Raw genomic sequence first — 21,945 nt, forward strand, 5'->3', positions numbered from 1 at the left:
CAAGTATTCCCAAGTAAAACAGGTTAATGTAAATGAAATGTTTACAGTTCAGGAAATCAATTTTGTTTTCATCTGGAGCCATAGGTAATTCCAAAATGCCAACCAGATTCCTGCTGCAAGGAATAGGGAGGAAAGCCCCTAGTCCACGTTCACTGACAGATTCTCAGCTATCACTCAGTTCTGATTCGCATTCAGGTTGACTGAGGCATGGTTTGGGAACATGTAGGCAGGGCAATTACCCAGCCTCTCCTTTCCTGCTAGACAAGGTTTTTCTTTAAAAAAAACAACAGAGAAAGATAGAAGCTGGAAACTGAGGCTGAGAATAGAAATGGGCTTCATTCCATCTCCCCGGCAGCCTCACATAACTGACTGAAATGCACAGGGACCTGAAAATGAAAGGCAGGAATAATTGAGACAGAGAAAAATGTGTTTTAGGAAGTCATCTTGTAGTCTGGCGAGAGCCTGATATTTTCGTCTGTATTTTTTAAAAATGGGAAGTTCTATTAAATTATGACCTATGAATTGAACTTCTCTGTATTTTATCTTCTTTGCCACTGAATATTTTTGCCTGCAACTACTTAAAACTAAAAAGGGATTTTTACACTTTTTTTGTTATTTTTTTAAAAGTTTGATCTTATGAAATTGGTCGCCTCTTGTGAAATTGGTCTCTCTCTCAAAGGGGGCTGGGGTAGAAAAAAGGCTGATTCCCCTAGGCATACACTTTAATGTTATAAACCCAGGAGTTGATGCTATAGAATTTCCTTTTTTTCCTGTTTTAATGTCTAGAAAAGCAACCCGGGTTCTGGGAACCCCCCTTTCTCTCTCACAATATTAGATAAGCAGTAGCAGCACTTACCTGCTGCCCCAAGGCAGGAGGTGAAGCTAGAGTGTGTAAACAGAAAGCTTCTGAGAGATGAGTTTTCATGCCTGATCTCCAAACGTTTGTCTTACAGACCTGGCCATGCCACAATGCCTGCCCCTCTGAAGAAATTAAATGGGAAGATGGCATGCTGCAAAGCAAGACTCCAGCCTTCAGTATCATTTATAACAGTTTCAGGACCCCCCCCCCCCCTTTTTTCCCCATACCTTTGAGTCAGTGTTGACTGCTGGCAACTGCCTGGACAAGTCCCTGCAGTTTTCTTAGCAACCTTTTTTTTCAGAAGTGGTTTGTCACTGCCTCCTTCCTAGGGCTGAAAGTGACTGGCCCAAGGTCACCCAGCTGGCTTTGTGCCCAAGATGAGACTAGAACTCAAGGTGCCGTAACCACTGCACCAATCTCTCTCTCTCTCTCCCTCCCTCCCTCCCAGACCTTACCTGGACTCCACTGGCATATTTAGGAGATATAAATGGCAAGTGGCTGCAACAGAATGTTGTTTAGAAGTGTGCCCACCTCTCCAGAGAGAAAAATAGGGGTGCTGGTAATCATTTGGAAAGGCTACAGGAGATGCTGGAAGGCATCCTCAAAAATGTGCCTTTGTTAAGAGGGTATTTGTGACAGGTCATATCCACCATGGCCGCCATTTTGTGAAAGCATCAACATATGCTTTCAAAATATCATTTAGACACATGGGGAAACAGTTGAAATATATTTTTGTATTTGCTCATATAAGTACTGCACTTGTAATTTTATATATTTTTCTTAAAGCAAATAAATATAATTCGTTCTTATTTATATTGCAGGAGCATAAATTTGACCTGTAAGGAACAAGTTTCTGACCAAATAAAAAAAAAAGATGTTTGTAACACACAGATAAACCATGCAGGGAAAAAAATCCAGAAGGATTAATGTATGCATTGTGTTTATTTTAAAAGCACTATAGCTTTATTTTACATAGACATAAAGAAGCATTATATTTTAAATGCTTAACTCAGCCACAATTTAATCATTAATTTAGAGGCAGAATCATTTACAGCATGAAGCCTTTATGCTCTCTCTCCCAGTTTGGTCCTAGCTTAGAAACTAGAACTACAATTAAAATATAAAGCAAACATTTTTGGTAGTTATAAAGGGAAACAGTCATTTTGTTTTTATTTTATTACAGGAATGTGTATGCTGCTTATTCACCAGAATGTAAAAAGCACCAAGAGAAAGGAGAAATCATAATGCCTATTTTTGCTCTGATAAGCCAATACTTTCTGACCTGAGATTGATTCGTTGTCAATCAAGTCTAGGGAAGTCTAGCATTGAACTCTGATGTGCATAAATAATTTTTAAAAAGCTCATGTAAAACATAAGCAAAACAAGGCAATGATTTACTAAGCCTGTAATCAGCATTTCTTAGGAGAGCCTATGCACACCTGTTTGGAGATCCAACTTTATTTTTTCTGCTTTTTGAAATTATACATTTACTTTTGCAAAAGATTGCAAAAATTTCTCAAGCCTTATTTCACATAAGTTTGTAGACATCTCAGAAAACCGACTCTCACAAAATCTTAATTAACACAAACATAGACTGATCCATATTTTGTTTTTGAAATCCAAACATGGGCTTGCTTTAGCCCAAACTAATGATCATATATCAGGAAAAAAATACATCATCTGATAAGTTTGTTAAATATATACAGTATTGTCCATTCAAAGGCAATTTTACATCCCATCATTTTCAGTGGGAGAATTAAGCATGCGTTGTTCTTTCCCACTGAAATAACTGAGATGGCAAAATGCACAAGCAGGTTTGTACCATGTTCTATTAATATTTTATTGCAGTTCAGGCAAAATGAATGAGAACACTGGTTAAAAAGCCATTCTTTCAACATATATCTAAATTGATAAATCTGCAAAATAAAAACGCATAAACCAATTACCATTAAGCCAACAATCAACATTACCAACATGTGACAGTAAATAGAGAATATATATAATGTAATGCATTTCACATGAAGGATCTTATTTCATCATGATAAATAAATATATCTAAGAAGAAAATCAGCCTGTATTTTAAAAAGTCTGACTTTCAATGTGATGATCTCCAGATGGCTGCTTTACAGTTAGAGGCTGTTGAGGTGAATTGGAGATATGGACAGTTTGGGTCTGTCCTTTGCAAATCTGAGGAGGTAGAATTGTATCTTGGCTAATGCGAAACTGCTGGCTAGGTTCTTGGGCCATCTGCAGGTGTGGGGTTGGATGTGGTGTTCCTGCAGCTATTTGAAGCACATCTGCTTGACTCTGATTGGCATGGAGATGTTCCAGGGCTTCTTTGGACAGTGTGATGACGTGCATTTGTTCAGTCTGGGGAGGATCCAGTGGGTCACTCACAATGCTGATATTCTGAATCTGATCTGTGGGTTCTGGCTGGCCTGAAAGAAGCAAGTTCTGCAGCTGCTGTGATGGCTGCGTGAGAAGAGTAAGGCTGCCTGTGTGCTCTGTCATCACATTTTGGGAATCATCTGAAGTGACAACACTAATGCCTTGATTATGGCTGGGCACAAAGTTTATGTTGTGCACTGAATCGGTAACCAGCAACTGGATCTCTTGTGGCCCAGAGGTAGAGAGTTGATACTGCTGCAGCTGAAGAATGTTCCTGACGTCCTCTGTATTGCTACTGTTGGAAGCAGTACTGGCTTCCTGCAGCTGTTTCTCTTTGATATGAATTTTCAAATGAGATTTCAAATTGTCTAAGCGTGCAAACTGCACACAACACTCTGAACAAGAGAAAGGCTTTTTGCCAGTGTGTAAGATACAATGTCTCCTTTTGGCACTGGAATCTGAAAAGGATTTTCCACAAATACTACACGAATATGGCTTTTCTCCTCTGAAAGGAAAGACATTTGGATTGATCAGATATGCCAATACTTTGTGAAACATGGATGTTTTAAAAGACCCAAACCATTATTCAAATATTACTGCATTAAAACTGAATGTCATATGGATTCTCTCTTTCTCCCTCCCTCTGAAGTACATCAACTACTCAGTTAAGTGATATGTAAGTCAACAGAAGCCATCTTACTTTCTTATCATGTGGCACAAATCTGACTGTACTACAGAATGAAACTCTCTGAAATCCTGTTGCTGCCCATGATGCCTCAACATGGTTGATACAGTGGTTACCAACATGATTATCAATCTCAAGAATAACTGGGTAAGAGCGCAGGTGTAGTCAGACATTTTCTCCACCTGGGCATGTCTAATCCCACTTTAGCCATGCCACTTATACTATGGTAGCCATGCTTCAGTTTCTAATCATGTTCTAATATGTCTAATCCCATAGAATGACAGTTCCAGACTGGAAGAGAGATTAAATTGCCAAGGGAATGTCATTAATATTTCTTCTACCTATATTGCTATCAGAAACATTTAAATTATTGTTTGGTAACAAGAAATTCAACCTTGGAAATATTCTGAGGATGCTAAAAAAACTACTAGAATTAGCAGGATCCTCAACCATATGCTGAGGGCAGTAGATAGTAGGTGAATAGGCTTGTGCTGTTTCAGCCTGTCATTAAGGTGGCATAGCAATGCTATTCTTTTTCACCCATTTTGGGGCCATACAGCTGATCCACATTGTTTTTTAAGTGCAGCTGAGATAATGAAGTGAAAAGATATTAACACAGTACATAGAGAAAAATTCCACATTTGGTTAGTCATAATTTTTCTCCAACTCTATAGCTTCCTATCCCTTTACTCCTGGGCTTTCAAAGACCATTAGGATTGCCAAGTTTCCCTGCTTTTGTAAAGAGACGATGATCTGTAGATGCCTCATAAAATACAATTTGCAGAGCTCTTTTAAAGGCCATACTACTATCCATTTCTAGTGCACTTATGCCCTCAATCTGTAATGCCAAGCTTTACTTTTTACCAAAAGGTCCAACTTTCAAGATGATAAATTAAAACTGTATGCATTGTTTCATGTATAATGAGAAAGAAAGACCAGTGTTCATTTAAAGCCAGAATCAATACAGGTAATTAATTTTTTGACAATACAGGTAGTCCTTGCTTAATGACCATTCGTTTAATGATGGTTCGAAGTTACCACAGCCTTGGAAAAAGTGCTTTACAACCTGTACTTGTAATTACAACCATTGCAAACCGTCAGACCCTCCCAGTCACATTATCATGGTTGCAACCTTTTTATAATGGTCATTAAATGAATCACCATGTCATTAAGTGAGTTGTGTGGTCGTTAAGCAAATCACATGGCCGTTAAGCAAATTCTGGCAAAAAGGTTCTTTGGGGAAGTTGGATTCACTTAATGACCACATGATTTGCTTAACCACACAACTCACTTAATGACTGTTGTAAAAATGGTTGTAAAATCAGGTCTGGTCACATAGTGACTTACCTAACAACCAATTTTCTGGTCTCTACTGTGGTCGTTAAGCAAGGACTACCTGTATACATTCAATAATGTGACAGTGCTGGTACAAACAATTTGGCCAAAAGACTTATAACCATCTCAAAGTGTCGCACTCCCCCTCACAGTCATGCGATTGCATCAGTGATTAAAAAATAATTTCAGTTTAAATTTTCAGAACGGTGAAGATATTCAGCTTAAAAATTGTCAGCATACAACATAATTCACCTGTACTGTATTTATAAACTATGCTCTGTAATTGCAGCACAGAATAAAACTCTATTAATTGCCTCATTCAAACTGGTTTCCATAAAAAATCACAAAGAGAATAAGGAAGGCAATACCTGTGAATTCTGATGTGTGTCTGAAGAGAGCTTTTTGCTGTAAATGACTTGCCACAGATTTCACATGTGAATGGCTTTTCACCTATAAAAACTTGCTGGTTAGTATAATATCTGATTATCTCTTATTTAAAGAACAACTAAGAGAGTTAGACTTATAAGTAGATTCTAACTAATATAAGAACCTTAAATCTTATAATGCCAGTCCATGGCTGATATAAATCTTAAATCTTATAAGGCCAATCCATAGGATGAAGAAATAATGAATAGAGATATGAACATCCAGAAAAATACTGAGAAAATTTAGGAGGAAAATGCTTTTTTCCCCAAAGCCTTTTTTAAATGCCTCCACCTTGGTGGAAACATTAGGTGGAGAAGATTATGAAATATATTCTAATATTTTTATTTTAAATTATACACAAAATGGATAATAATGATTTTATTTCCTTTTGATAATCTGCTCATGGTTTTTAGCCACAATCATTTGCCCTCTCTAATTAAAAGCAAGAGTTCTATTTCCTACCAGCCAAAAATTCTCTGACGGTAGCAGTAGTTTGTCAATGGAAACCAATTACTCAAATGTGATGGTCTGCCCTTCGCTGGAGGAACTGAAGCATCTGTCAGGGAAGCTTCAATTTAGATTCCTGCCCTGAGCAATGGATTCAAATCAAGAGGAGGACTCCAATACTGGGCTGCAAAACTCCAGAGGACTGCCTGATATGGCAGCTATAGTTAATGACTTTAATAGCCCCTATCAGCTGTGTGACTGTAAATTTTCCACAGCATTGAATCAGCACCCTACAGATTCACGGTTAAAGATTAGCATCCATTAAAGCTCATTTATTCTCTATAGATTCACACTGCTTGCTTGAAATTTCCTACCTAAATCATATATACTTCCTACTTTTTCTTCAGAAAAGAAAAGAAAACAATGTTACCTGTATGTGTTCTTAAATGTTTCTTTAATTGAGCTGTATCCATGAATTTGCGATGACAGAGGATGCATTCTGGCAATGAATGGCCTCATTATGTAAAATGAAAAACAAATAATCAACTATCTTTCCCAAGTGCGTCTATTTCATTTACAATTTCTATCTTAACAGGTAGGTAGTTAATAATAATAAAAGCATGAAGTTTCCAATTCTAATGCAACTGAAACCAAAGTAATGCCACAATTGATGGAAGCGTTACAGAGAACATTTAGAAAATTAAAACTTGTTTATTGTGGGACAAGGGCTTCATCAAATGTTAGGTGAACTGACTTCTGCTTGCATGATGGATTTCTCTTCTTTCACTCCACATATGCTCCACAGTTACTTCCAGATTAGGGAGGTGTGTGAGGGATGAAGGAGGAATCCCTTCTGGTAATGGATACTGTTGTATCAGCAGATGGCTGCTATTGCATGTGTCCCTATGTTCTTCTAGTTGGTGCTCATTAATGCATTAGGCATTTACACTTTTTCCAATATGATCTTAGTAGTTTGAAATATTATATTACTGAAGCAAGCTTGTACCAGAACAAAATAATATCAAAGTTAAGAGAACTGGTTGTCCAATTCACCACAGCAACTCTTCTACAACAACTCTATTTCTCTTGCTTCCTCATATACAGGAACCAACCCATTCATATCTCTATCTTCAATCACAGTATCTTCATAAATTTTTGCTTATTATGAATTGGTTCCTTTTAATTGTGCATTTTCAGCAGAAGAAATCACCAACTCCTTAAACACAGAATATTTGAATTTTTTAAATATACTATTAAATTACAGTGGTACTTCGGGTTACGATCTTAATCCGTTCCGTGACTCTGGTCGCAACCCGATTTGGTCGCAACCCGAAGCAAATTTTCCCATAAGGTTCAATGTAATTACTGTTAATCCGTTCCAGCGTCCGCGGACCACGCGTCAGGGTCAGAAAAATGGCCGTGGACCATGCAGCAGGGCGGAAAAACGGCCGCGGACCACGCAGCAGGGGCGGAAGAACGGCCGCGGACCATGCGGCGGGGCGGAAAAACAGCCGCGGACCACGTGGCATGGGCGGGAAAATGGCCGCAGACCACATGGAACGGGTGGAAAATGGCCATGGACCACGTGGCATGGGCGGAAAAATGGCCGTGGACCACGTGTCACGGTGGAAAATGGCCGCGGATCCGGTTCATAACCCGAGGCGGGGTTCGTAACCCGAGGTACCACTGTACTCATATAATAATTCTGCAAAATTATTAGATAGAACTAACAAATGTGTTGAAACATTTTATGGAATGCACAGTAAACAAATACTTATAGACCGATCAGTTATGAATCAATAATTAAAAGTATAAGAAAACCTCAACACTTCCTAACAAGTTGTAGTATTCTCTTTAATTTATTATACCTGTGTGAACTCTATAGTGACTTTTAAGTTGCCTTCTCTGGCTGAAGTATTTTCCACACTGGTCGCAGGTAAAAGCCTTCTGACCTGAAAAGAAATGGGGGGGGGGGGAAGAAAGAAAATATAATTACTCATCTGTACTTGAGCAGCCATCGGTGAATTCATACCTAGGCATTCTGCTCCTGCACAGCAACTCAGCTAAATGCAAGGTTTTCTGGCAAGAACCCTGCCCATTATAAAGCAGGGCATCATCCAAACTCCTCAGTTCTGAAGACTGCCACAAAAGGTTGAAACCAAGGTGACTATCCTCAGATCCAGGTAGGATGGATGGACAGTTGTATGAATTCTCATATGCCAAAGAACCATAGTAGCAGGTAAGTACAGTAACTATTTCTTTATCATGGTATCAGCAATTTGGACATATGTAGGATTAGCAAGCACTCCTATCCTGAAGTGAGAAGATCTAGGATAGTACCAAGATCAGCACTATTAGTCAAAAGCTGCATCACATTGGGATCAAAAATCCATCCAATGGTCCTTAGTGAAACTACAGGTAGTCCTTGTTTAGCGACCACTTGTTCAGTGATTGCTCAAATTTGTGATGGCACTGAACAAGCGGTAGTTATGACTGGTCCTCGAAATTCCAGCCATCACAGTGTCCCACAGTCTCGTGGTTGTTATTTGCGACTTTCTTTGCCAGTTTCCTACAAGCAAAGTCAATGGGGAAGCCAGCAGAAGGTTGCAAATGGCAACCATGTGACGTCCTCACTTAACAACCCATGGTGATTTGCTTAACGATGCGACTGGGAAGTGTTGGAACTGCTGTTGCTAAATGACGCAGTCACATGACGTTACACTTTACAACTGCATCGCTTAGCAACAGAAATTTCAATTGCCATTGTTAACTGAGGACTACTTGTAGAAGGCTGAGATTAGTGGGCTGCCTGGCAAATGTCTGCAAGACATCCCTCAGAAATGTCACTGATGAAGCCATGGATCTAATGGAGTAACTTCATAAGCCTATGAGATGTAGTGATTTAGTTAAATCATAGCAACTCAACAAGAGGACACCAAATTAATAGGGTATTAAGCAGGCACAGAAGCCATATGTGTAAATCACAGAGACCATGAAGAACAGAGGATTATGTAAGTCACATTCAAGAATCATAACAGATATAACACATACTGGAAAACTAGATTATAACTAAGTACATCTAACAGCCCAATCACACTAACTAATCTTAGGAATGGAAATGAAGTATTTACTCAGAGGTAAGTACTACTTGATAGTATTTAACATTTTGTAACTGGCCTTTCATTTACACAACATTACATAAGCAGATTTCCATTCACCTCACCTCTGCGGCCACTATCATGTTCTCAAAATTTGCTTGATCCTCTGTTAATAGATTTTGAGACCAAGCAGCAGTTATAGGATGGAGGAGGAATTTCTCTTATCTCATTCTTGGAATAAAAAGAGCAGTAAACCCTTGATATCTACTAGTGGGATATGGGTGCTATATCAAATGTACCTTATTCTAAGGAAAACACACCTGGGACCTCTGCCATAAATGTGAAATTGACATAAAATTTATTCCACGTGGAGAAATCATGAGCTATAACAAGGTTTCCACAAATGTGTGGAAAGACCTAGTCTTATGGATTAATGGAACTCCTATGAACTATAGTAGTACACCTCCTAAAACCAGACACTAAGGACAAAATATTGGGTATAGCTATAATCTCCAGTCCCTAAAAGTGAATTCTCAGAAGCATTAAGCATTCTGTTACTGAAATAATGTGGGAACACTAATTCTAATCCAGCCAGGCAAATTTTATTTTTTTCACTTTAAAATTTTAGCCGAGTGAATGGCTTTTGACCTTACCTGTATGAAGACTCATGTGTTCCAGGAGGGAATGTTTTGTTGTTAAAGCCTTATTGCAAACTGTGCAAGTATATGGTCGTTCTCCAGTGTGCATCCGCTCGTGAACTTGGAGAGAGTGCTTTTGGGAAAAGCCTTTGCCACATTCACCGCATTTGAAGGGGCGCTCTCCTAAAAACAAAGTTGTGGGACTGTGAACGGGAAATAGACATTTCAAGCAGACAGAGTGGCACCTGAAATAATACCATGTGTCATTTAATTTAAAACAGAAGTAATTTTTCAATACTACTACGGTTTAAAAATACTACAAAAGCAGCAATGATGATGGTAAAATAAATAAATGTTTACACAAACGTGCAATTTTAATAACTTTAATTCTAATTACACTAAGTTACTTTAAAGAGAGAGAGTACTATTGTTGCTGGAGGAACCAAGAAGACAAAACTGTTCCTCTTCTGAGGCTGTACTGAAATATGTAACTACAGGGTTTCCTAATGTGCAGCCCAGAACTATAAATGCTAATTATTCATGTGAATCCATAACAGTAATAGTTACCCAAAGATAAAGTCTCCGGTCAGTCCAGCTTAACTCTTGAGGACTTTAGGGACAAGTCCACCTTATTTTCTTGGCAACAGTACAGAAACTGGTTTGGCACTGCTGTTCTCTGAATATTTCTTTTTTAGTTACCTGTCCAGTCTATGGTCCAGGGATTTCCTGGTGGTCCCCCATTTAAATACGAAGTAGACCGGCATCATTTTTTTCCAGGTTTACACTAAGTGCCTGGAGAGGGTGGGCTTACTACAGGTCCCCTCTATCACTTGTGGTCATCTGGCAGGACCTGGGAAGCGAGCCTTTTCCCTAGCTGCACCTAGCCTATGGAGACTGCTCTCCTTCTTGCCTTCTGGAAGGCTGTTAAGACCTGGTTTTCCCTCAGGTGTTGGGCCAGGATGGGACATGAGCCCAGAATTTGTGTTTTTGAGAAGACAGTGTTATGGTGGTTGGTGGTGGATAAGAGTGTTTTAACCTTGTGTATTTTATTAATTGTATATCTGCTTGTTAGCCACCTAGGTTAGTTTATATAATATGGGTGGCCATATACATTTTCCAATAAGGAAAAGTTTAGATTTATGTCATTTCCCTATATACTGGTTGATAATTTACACATATTAACCTTTCAATCACAGTTTAATAAACAGAAAGTAGATTGTTTGCAGTATTTTGCTCTAACATTAAAATGAAAGAAACTGCTCTTCAGTCCTTACCTGTATGACTTCTTCGGTGGATAGCTAAAAAATGGTTATATTTAAAGACTTTCCCACAGTCTTTGCACTCAACTTCAGAACCAGTGCGTTTTCTTCTCCCGTTGGCCCTTTTGGTCAGCCCACTGTCCTCTTCATCACCAATAAGTTTATAATCTTTTAATTTGATTGAGCGCCGTATCCTACGTTTGCTGTAACGACTCTGACTGATCTGTGTATTTTGGCACTTAGGGTCATAGTTTTCATCTTTTTCTGTTGAGACACTGACCACAGCTTCTGTCCTACATATTTCTCTTCCCTCTCCACTTACAGGAATGAGTTCATTGGAATTTCTGTCTTCTACCACAGCCTCTCTCTTTATAAAATTTTGCTTATTATGAACTGAGTTGTTCTCTTTTAATTGCACATCTTCGGTAGAAAGGGATTCTGGCTTTTCCTCCTGAACATTCTTCACTTTTCTTGGTCTTCCGCGCTTTCGCTTTGGTGGATCGTCACTTTTCTTGTTCTTTGCTAAGACAGCTATTGGCGTTTCACCATTAGAAATGCCAGATAATGTGTTATTTAAACTACAGTTCCTCTGTTGTTCAGTATATGCTCTAACCAGATCATTCACTTTGAGGAGATGAGCAGTTGCTAAAATCTGTTCTATACTTTTTTCACTAGCTTGTAGGCAGCCTGTGTAAATAAATTCCAGTAGCACCCCAAAAGCATCTGCCACCATCCCTTCCAGCATATAGATCGACTGACCAATCTCGCCCTCTTCCACAAACATCATTGAGAAATATTCACTGCTGGCAGCAAGTAAAGCTTTATGTGCTCTAAAGTGAACATTTTCTACAATTAAAGTGATATCACACAAAAAATCTTTTTTTCTCTGTTCCTCAAATTTAATCAGGATAGTATCTCTGTGAACCTTGGAGTGGATTGCTATAAGTTTCTCTGAAGCATTAGATATGACTTCATCCATTATTGCTAAAGATAAGGGGAAAAGAAGAAAAAAAAAACTAAGATTCAAAGTGCTCCAGGACAAATGGGAAATACTTATTTAAGTACATAGGGCATTTGCTGCCTATTGCCTATTTGAATGGTACTACATAGTGCCCTGGAACCCCCAATTTTCAGAGTTACAGGCCAGCCAGTATAATTCTGAATTAAGCATCCTAAATAAAGACCTAATTTAATCATCAATTTAGCTCTAATAATTAATTAATAGCTTTAATAATAGAATTAGTAAAAATTTGTTCCCAAGTAGCAAAAAGCAGAACTCTATGACAGGATGCTCCCAAAGTTTGAAAGGGGAAGGAAATTGTCATGAATCTACCATCTACATTTTGTAATGCCTTATGCCTAGAATCTGCTTTGGGAAGGTGGGGGGACTCTCCAGAGAAACATGGAAAATGGCAGTGGGGAAAGACAGCAATACATTTCACCTCCTTTCTTTTAACTTACGGAAGCACCTAGTCAGCAGAGTCAGCCACAGAATAAGTCCTTCCATCTATGGATGAGCAAACTGGGATCCAAACCCACTGGCTGCAATTTTAGCTCTGTTCATTTGTACATTCATATAGTTATTTCTACATGAGCGCACAGATGCACATATACACACAGCAGGAGCAAGAAAGCAGCTTTGCATTACAGCTACTGAGGACAGAATACAGTTGGTCACAACATTTGATAATCTGAATGTAATACTTCATATTACAACTTGACTTCTGATGAAATGGCCAATTACAAGTAGACCTCAGGATTTATTCCAAAGTATATATCTGTGAATACCAAGAAAGGGTTCTTTCAAATCAATAAAGACAGCATTCAGATATGATATAAGTTTTTTAGCATTATTAGAGATAAGGTAAATAAAGACGTGGTCTAATGAGAAGCTATATACATTCAATCCTATTTTTTAAAAAAGAGAAATCTCAAATAAATTTAGCAGTGATGCAAATGAAATTTATGACAGATAATGTCAGGATCTGATATTTTCCCTTTTGAACACATGGGGATGATTACACTAATATTCTGGCCAACAGGAAACTGGCCAGTGGTGTCACAATGTATAAAGAGCAGGTATAAAGCACCTCTCTTTGATTCAGTATAACAGCTATACCTTTTCCCATGTTTACGTGGTTGCTTTGTATGCTGCTCTTGACTATTTCCACATGTCTGGGAAAAGGTGTGGCTGCTTTATTGTTTGGAAGAAAAGTGCTTCATACAGACTCCAGTCTGTTGCAGAGTAACTCTTTTGAGGATTTGCATAGCCTTACTGGCCACTATCACTGACTACAAGCAGCACTTATAATAATCTAGGCCCAAATGAGCCTCACACAGATATCTATAATTTTCTTCAAATAAATGCTCATATATCCACTTTTAATAAAATCACTTTAAGAAATAAGGGCCTGTCACATAGATAAGTTTGTTTTACAATATTTTTGAAAATTTAAACTAAACAGAATATTTATGTACTACTCATCCCATTAAGAAGTGGCCTTTATCTCTTAGATAATGTTATATATAGTTTTGTGCCACATCCAAGGTTTTCTTTTCCATAGAATCATATTTCTAATTGAATTGTAATTGATTTAATGTATTGTTTACTATTTATAGTTCTGTCTGTGATTTGTACTGTGTTAACCTAAGGCATTCAATTGGGATACCTTATCTTTTTTTTCTTACAAGTTTTTACATCTTTCTTCTTTACATATACTTTTCTCATTTATATTCTTTTAGATAAAATTTGAAAATGGCCTTTATTTCCTCCCATGTTAAAATCCTTAAGAACATTAAAACCATCTATCAGACCATAATTCAATCAGTTACTCTGTATCATTCTTTCACTTTCAGGTTAGACTCCACGTTGTATGACTTCACTGATGAGTGAATAATAAAAATGAGTTTTATTTTCTATAATGAGATGTTTCCCATACCTTTTTCAAAGCTTTTGCAGAAGCAAAAAGATCAATTAGAGAAATAAGAGCAAAAAAGGACTGGCCCTTAAAAGCCATCTGCCTTAATACACTTCCCTTTGCTGTCATATTTAAGACACAACAAGAGGAGCCAAGAGCTGTAAAGCAAGATAAAATAGAGAGATAAAGAAGTAAAGGGAGGAAAGATGAGAAAACAGAACCGGGATGCCGTCCCCCCCGCCCCCGCCAGGACTTTTGTGCCTTTACAAGCAAGCGAAATTCAACAGGTGACGCTTTTTCGTCTCATCCAACTGTAAACTATTGGGTTTCAATTAGTGAATTTCTGCTTCTTGAATACTCATTGAAAATGCTGTCCTTTCAATGACTGTTATTTACCAAAAATATTTACCAAAATAACATATTCATCAAAAATAAATATTGGTAGCGGGGTTATGCACCAGAAATTGCCATCCCGTGCTACATAAAGAGAAGAGAAAAACCAGAGGAAGAGTTGGGATCCCAAAGCGCCTCTACCATTCCATTAGTCTAAGGATCATCAACGGAAGAGCAGAGTTTTCCTCTGGATAATCTATCAGCCATCCAGGAAAAGGTCAGTGATGAAGTCGGACTTACCCTGGACTGAGAAAGCTCCAAACACCGATCCCCGCGACAGGCGGTTGAGCAAAGCAAAGGTATACGCCGGAAGCGGCAGGCGCGTACCCCGGAAGTTACGTCAACATAGACGAGGGAGTGGATTACACGGGAAGAGCACGGCAGTGGGTGGGGTGAATTTGGGAGTAGGGGAAGGTAGGGCTATGATGAGTGTGTTGCTCTTAGGCAGCGGACGCTGTCCATCCGAACCAGCATGTTCGGGCGTGTTACGGGGTTATTCGAGGGGAGAGTATCGGTTCAGGTCTCCCACTGGGTGGAGATCCCTTGGGACCCTCCAAGGTGCCAGCCTTTAGCTGTGGAGTCCAGAAACGGACTTCGAAGAAAAGTCCCTGGTATTAGAATGCCAGCCTGGAAGTACAAAGATACAGTACTCCTGGCACTGAAATAGAAATGGCAGACGCAACGAGTCGGGTAATGCCTCATGGAGCGTTTATAACCGAAACGATAATGGTAAAGCAACCCCTCCAGTTCCCCTGTTTCAGGGCGAGGGTTTCCGGACCTTCATTGCGCTGACGCCCGCGCCCATTCGTGGCATTTTACGAGCAGTCTTGCGGAGGAAAACAAACGCAAAGGATAGAAACGCAGGATAATTGCAAAATGCTTCTCGATGGGTGACATGGAGATCTTTGGAAAAATTCCTAGCCTGGTAGCCGAGTTGCACCTGAAATGTAGTCCCCTAAGACACATTTGAACGGTCGACTGCTTTTTGCAGACTATCTCGAGAGGTTTTATTTTACTGCCGTTTATACGTTGCCCCATTCCAAAACGGTTCTGTGCAGCTGAGAAAGTTGATCATCAAACTGCTGTATGCGTTTCCACCCCTAAGCCTGATTAGTACTGATTAAGAGAGCTCTGTGTCTGTGTTGACACTATTATTTCAGATTGGAGGGGAGGTCACATAATTACTGTACTAGTATTCAGAATTCAAATGGATGTATCAGGTTGAATGTTTTTTTTCAAGTTGTCTAGTTTTTTCTATGGAAGATTTCTTTTTGAATGGAAGAGCATTCAACAATATGAATCTCTTACTTGCTGAAATGGTACAGGCAGACTCATTTACCCATCTCAGTGAAGATACATCTCTGGAAACTGCTGATTTCCACTAGGGTGAAAAGACATGGCATAAAGGACAAGCCATTTGAAAAAAAAACATTCCTTTTTGAAAGGCATTGGTGATAATAAAAATTCAGAATTTTTCCAGCTCTTCATCCTATCATGGGTAAATAGGGCAAAAAGATGAAAGATACATTCTTTCACTGTGCACAGTAGTACAAAGCTGCTGAAAAAATGCACACAATAGAATGAGGTTACTTTCAAACTACCAAGAAGTGTAAAATGAAGCAATTACAATTGGGTCCAATTCAAGGTGTTGGTTATCACCTTTAAAGCCCTACATGGCATGGGGCCAAGCTACCAGAGGGACCGCCTCTTCCCCACGATTTCAACCCATCCCACCTGATCACACAGAGCATGCTCCAGACCCCCTTGGCAAAAGAACTCTGACTAGCGGGGTCCAGAAGGTGGGCCTTCTCTGCTGTATCCCCTGCCCTTTGGAACATCTTGCCCCCGGAGGTGAGACAGGCCCCCTCACTCCCGGCCTTTTGGAGGGACTTGAAGACCTGGCTCTGCCATCTGGCCTGGGTGGAGAGGGAGGTCATCAGATGTGGGGTTGGCTACCCCCCTAGAGGCCTGGTGTTGCTACCCTTGGCCTCCTGGATTTTTTCCTTTTATTTTTGTAAATGTGTCTTGTTATAAATTTTAATTGTATATTTATTTATTGTTTTAATATATTGTGAGCTGCCCAGAGTCCCCCATTGGGGGGAGATGGGCGGGGACAAGTTTAATAAATAAATAAATAAATAAATAAATAAATAAATAAAATAAATTACTCATAGTTATTTAGAACTGGGGTGTGGAAAAAAACAATAGCAATGACCTGAATGTGGATTCTTTCAAGTAACTACATGTAGAAGTTAATATTTCACTAGTTGCAAAAGTAATAAATTAAAACCACCACAGTAATAACTAAAAGCCAAGATATTATCTCAAATATAATATAACATACTTCACATTTAAATAAACACACTAAATGTTTAAGAGTCCAGTAATGGCAAACAATAGTGATTTAATTTAAAGTGATTTAGCTTAAAGCAGTTAAAGTTCTATTCATTTAATTATTGAAGAATATTAATACAGTCACAATTATAAACATATTTTCTTAGAAGTAGACTTAATTAAAAACAATCATTACTAAGTTCCTTGCAAAATTATTTAGGACTATATGAAAATGTACAAATATATTTGTAAGCTATCAGTTCTATAAACTGCATTTTGCATACCATCCTATAGGAAGCTACAGGATTGCTTTGTTTAGGCTTGCAACAAGCCAGTGACATGAACTTATCCTGATACATTATGTAGTTAGGCAGGATCCAGAAACAACCTAGTCTACTCATAATTTAACAGCCAAATATGAAGATATCACTCTGCTATTTCAGACTAATGAGAAGTTAGGTCCACATCTTTGAGAGAGAAAAAAGTCTGTAACTTGTGGTCAAAGTCAATAGGTCGATTTTGAGGCTCCTTATACCGCTTTGTCATTTTGATGCCTAGGTATGGGATAAGTTCACAATGGTCTATGAACCGTTCCAACTTCATTTTATACTTCTTTCGTATATAATCAGGGCTGTTAGGGTTATATGCTGCAAGAAATTAAATAACTTTAATTATCTAATGTATTTCAGAATTTACATTACTGTTATCCTGATACCCAAAGTCATGCTATAGAATTATTTATATAAATAAATGCCTAAACTGTCTCTTCACTGAATCCATATTTGTGATACTGTTTACCGTGGGTGCTGACACTGGCTAGAAATCCATATTTTGGCTATAACATTTAATTTAACTATTGTAATAGAATTTGAGGTCTAAACATGGCTCATGTCTTTAAACATTTATCTACTCCTGTTCTCACTGGAAATAAGGAGTGGATTGCAGAACTTGGGATGTTAAAATCATTTTCCAAAGGGTGCATGCACATACTATGTTTCAGTGCTTCCCAGAAGTTGTTTCTGACTAGATATTTATTTACCGATTTTTAAAATTTGTACCCATGTACTCCTAGGAAAACCAGCTCATAGCAATTTACAACATTGGCTACTGTAGTGGTAACTTGTAATATCGACTTGCTATGAGAAGTGTTGGAAGGAAGGAAAATGGATTATGAGTGTCAGGTACAAAACTACTTTAGCACTCATTTGGTTTACAAATGTTTTCTCCATGCCACTTTATCTATTAACAGGCTAAATCCATGTTTAAAGGCATGCGATTGCTACTCTCATTTTTAGTTTTTGGAGCAGTCTATATGAGTGAAAAAAAAATTACAGTCACAAACCAAAACAGTGAGAAACAAAACAATTGTTGTGCAAGTAAATCCAATTATATAACACTGGCTTGAGCTCTTGGAATGGAGAAAAAATTACCGAAGAATTAAGAGGAAATTATTTCCCCTTCATTTTCTGTTCTGTATTGAAGAGAGAATGAATTCTTACAATTTCAAATAAAATATCTAAAAGTCTTACTTCTTATCAGATTCATGTGACTTCATCACATTTTTGATGGCCATATGAAAGCAGTAGACCAACTCTTACATTCATTTTTTCCCTTAATGATCTGCTTCCTTGCCTTCATGCTACTGAGTATGTATTGCCTAAATGTTCCTTTACTTCCATGACCCCTGTATGGATATCATGCTTTCATTATGCAGAACTTAATTATCTAGAAGTCAGCATTTACACTGACATAACAAAAATAACAATTCATTTCCATATACAAGTTTACTAATCCTTCCCTGCTCCCCTCCCTTAAATGAGTCTAAAAATAAAAATTAAAAATAACAATTCTGGAAAAGAAACATATCTACTTGAAAAGAATGTTCTTTTTTTTACCTATTAAGAAAAATTATTAATACTTTTCTTTTTTGGCTAATTCTGATATCAGTGCCCAATCTAAATGTTTTTATACAGTTATTAATGATATAGAAATACCCTTTTTTTTCTTTTATAACAATAGTGCTCCTTTTCCTTACCTTTTAAATGATAGGCTATGAATAGCAGAGCAGTCCTTTTCACGCTCAGGAATGGAAATTTTGGCTTTAAGCAACCAACTGCGTTCATTGCTTTTATTAGTGCTGTAGCCACGCCCTTTGGGTTAAAATATTATTTATGTTAATTGTTTAGTATCATGATGCTATTTCATGATTTGCTTGCTTGCTTTATTTATTTAATTTTTCAACCGCCCATCTCCCCCCAATGGGGGAACTCTTATAATGTATATGGCTTGCTAATGCACTGTGGCTTGGAGTACTGTTTCTGAAGCACCTTGAAATTTGATTTTTTTAAAGATTTTTTTTTTTTTGTCTGCGCTCAGTCATTGCTGACCCTGCAGTGACTGCTTGGACGAGTCCTTGCAGTTTTCAAGGCAATTGTTTTTTCGGAAGTGGTTTGCAAATATATATTAAAGAGCTGAATGTGTATTGGTTAGGGGTTCAGAAGTTTGGGTCCAGATTTCCCAGGCCTGGCTAATTTGAATGGAAGGTCAAACAGGATTGCCAAGGAGGGGTGGCCCTAGTGTATGCCCTTAAAAGCCCTTAAAATCAGTTCAGGTCCTAGGGTACTTTGGATATAGTTTTGTATAGTTAACTTGTTCGGCATTATCAATATGCAGATTTGATTTGATCACGGAGTCTTAGATTCTGGAACATGTGTGGCACATTTCTGTGCATCACAATTCAAAACTGGAATCTCAGAATCAAAATTGTTAAAAAAAGAAAGGTGTACAAATAAATGGGAAGAGTTTTAATGAAAATGATCATCAACTTTTGTTTTAGAAAAATTGTTCTGTAAGTTTTAAGATGTCTGTAAGTATAGCTGATTAGAATCCAAATAAATATTTAAATCTGACTATAAATAACAAGAAGACCTAAAAACCTGCTCAAGGTATCCAGTCAGAGGAAGAGCTGTCAACAATATGGGTTCCTTTAAAGGAGGAAGCTTATGTGGAAGCGTTTGTTTCCAATATTTTTCTGGTTTTCTAAGAATTTAGAAATGAAAGGTTAGCAAAATGTAAACATAGCCCAATATTTAGATATAAAACTACTTAATGCATTCCATACCTCATAAACTTCTTAAGTTTTTCTTCATTGTCAAAAATATATAGCTTTTTGCGATAAAGTACAGCATATTCAATGTTCCCAGGTACCAGAGCTTCATACCTCAAAAGAAAAGCAGTATATTTTTTTTAAATTGTAGCTTGTCTTTCTGCTTCAAATTGTGACAAGAAATTATCCTTAAAATATAAAGCTCTTAACATCATTTTAGGGTTTTAAAGATAATGATTAGTCTTCTGAACTGAGTATAGAAATGCATTGGAAACTAGTAAGCTAAGATAAAAGAGAAGTCACATGCTTCAAGTAATTGGTTCTGATCAAAATTTCAGCCAGCAATTGTTTTTAAAAAGGGAAAACTGCTGGTCTTTTCAATCAATAATGGTTTTCAAACCCTTTTCAGAAGTTGTCCCAATTAAGTGTATTGCAGGAACTCAACCTTTCTATAGAGCCATGTGTGATCATAGCAAACTTCATCTTTTTCAGGAACAAAGAACCAGCACCAACAGAACAAAAGCACTTCTGAATATAGCAGCCATACAGGAATACAAAAGTACCTCTGCATTGTGAATGTGATTTTTCAAGAATTAATCTACAAGATCCCACATCCTTATCCCTAAGGTTATCCAGGAACATTTATACTGACTGTATTACAGTGCATTACAGATACCATATAATGTAACATACAGTACAGTACACATTATAGATATCAGGCACCGGTTTGATAATCTTTGTGGTATGTGATGGGCCAAAATGTTCACAATATTTGGTGAAGTATAAAAACAAATCTGTGAATGGAAGATACTTTAAGTATACAGGAAGAAACAGTTTAGAATGCAGCATAGTTTACAATGCATCTCAAAAGGAAGACAGAATTTTGGATCTTCTATTAAGTCAGTAGATATACCTGCACAATTTTTCTTTAAATTTACATTTTCTTTAAATTTCTTTAAATTTCTTTAAAAATAAATCCTTCAGTGCAAGATTAAGAAAATGGTTCATATAAATTACAAAAAGAGAGAGAGAGAGAGAGAGAGAGGAAGGAAGGAAGGAAGGAGGGAGAGAGAGTGAGAGAGAGAGCGAGAGGAGAGAAAGAGAAAGAAAGAAAGAAAGAGAAAGAAAGAAAGAAAGAAAGAAAGAAAGAAAGAAAGAAAGAAAGAAAGAAAGAAAGAAAGAAAGAAAGAAAGAAAGAAAGAAAGAAAGAAAGAAAGAAAGAAAGAAAGAAAGAAAGAAAGAAAGAAAGAAAGAAAGAAAGAAAGATGTCTATATGTCTGTTCTAGGCTTGCCTTGAATGTTTTAGTCTGGATATTTTTGCTTCAGATGATGCTCTTAATTACTGTAAAACACTGACAATATGGTTGATTGTGTTGAGTATAAATTTGATAAAGCATTTTTTAATGTTTTTTTAATGGAAATGAAAATGCAAGTCTTTACCTTTGCTTTCCATCAAGATATGTGACTGGGCAGAAGCCTTGCATTTCAGCTTGCATGGGAAATAAAGCTTTCACATCTGCGGCAGTCAGCCTTTTTGGTAATTTATTTGGGAAAGGAAGAGGATAAGGTGCTAATGGGGGAACATATAATTCTGGAGTTTCCAGGAATTTCTGCATTGAAAGAAATAGTATATTCATAAGAAGAAACATGCTTTAAGATAGAAACAAAATACTAATGAATCTACTTACATACTTTGTGACAGAACAAAGTCTGTCTATTGTCTATCTGTATTACTACTACAGAATATCATCAGTCCTTTGCTAAGTGCTCTACAGAATGACAATATAATCAGTCATTATTTTAGAGGATAAGATCCAAGTATCAGGAGGGAGGGAAGGATTCAAGAATTACTAAAATAGACAACAAGGATAGCATAATAGTTCTGAAAGTAAGCTTTGAGGACAGGGAGATGGTTTGATAGGGAGGCTATTTGATGCAAAGGGAAATGCTTCATTATCACTGTCCCTTCCAGAAATGGTTTCATTTACCACTTTTATTTAATCTAAAAAAGAATGCAAATAGTATTACATCTTAACGAGCGACACTGTATTCTTAAAGC

The 21,945-nt window shown here is 37.6% G+C and overlaps 2 protein-coding genes across 2 annotated transcripts in view; both read right to left on the minus strand.

The window, feature by feature from the left end:
- Positions 1-1,793: 1,793 nt before the first annotated feature.
- Positions 1,794-14,764, minus strand: ZBTB24 (zinc finger and BTB domain containing 24). The gene is made up of 7 exons (XM_007434777.3): positions 14,687-14,764; positions 11,151-12,119; positions 9,892-10,059; positions 8,009-8,092; positions 6,571-6,654; positions 5,636-5,717; positions 1,794-3,752 (listed from the first exon to the last, which is right to left on the minus strand). The coding sequence occupies exons 2-7, from the start codon at positions 12,112-12,114 to the stop codon at positions 2,939-2,941; spliced, it is 2,196 nt and encodes a 731-aa protein (XP_007434839.2). The 5' UTR covers positions 12,115-12,119; positions 14,687-14,764; the 3' UTR covers positions 1,794-2,938.
- A 2,081-nt stretch (positions 14,765-16,845) lies between these two features.
- The window catches only part of AK9 (adenylate kinase 9), an 83,467-nt gene continuing 78,367 nt past the window's right edge, over positions 16,846-21,945 (minus strand). Inside the window, exons 36-40 of the mRNA XM_088130009.1 lie at positions 21,327-21,496; positions 19,902-20,000; positions 19,717-19,819; positions 18,816-18,930; positions 16,846-17,427 (exon numbers count right to left, since the gene is read on the minus strand). Coding sequence (XP_087986135.1) covers positions 17,225-17,427; positions 18,816-18,930; positions 19,717-19,819; positions 19,902-20,000; positions 21,327-21,496 — 690 coding nt within the window. The 3' untranslated portion in view covers positions 16,846-17,224. The remainder of the gene's footprint in view (positions 17,428-18,815; positions 18,931-19,716; positions 19,820-19,901; positions 20,001-21,326; positions 21,497-21,945) is intronic.

This window comes from Python bivittatus, unplaced genomic scaffold (genome assembly GCF_059951505.1).
Source record: "Python bivittatus isolate LINGU-HERP-01145 unplaced genomic scaffold, Pbiv_v1 ctg000020_np1212, whole genome shotgun sequence".
In the NCBI taxonomy this organism is placed as follows: Eukaryota; Metazoa; Chordata; class Lepidosauria; order Squamata; family Pythonidae; genus Python; species Python bivittatus.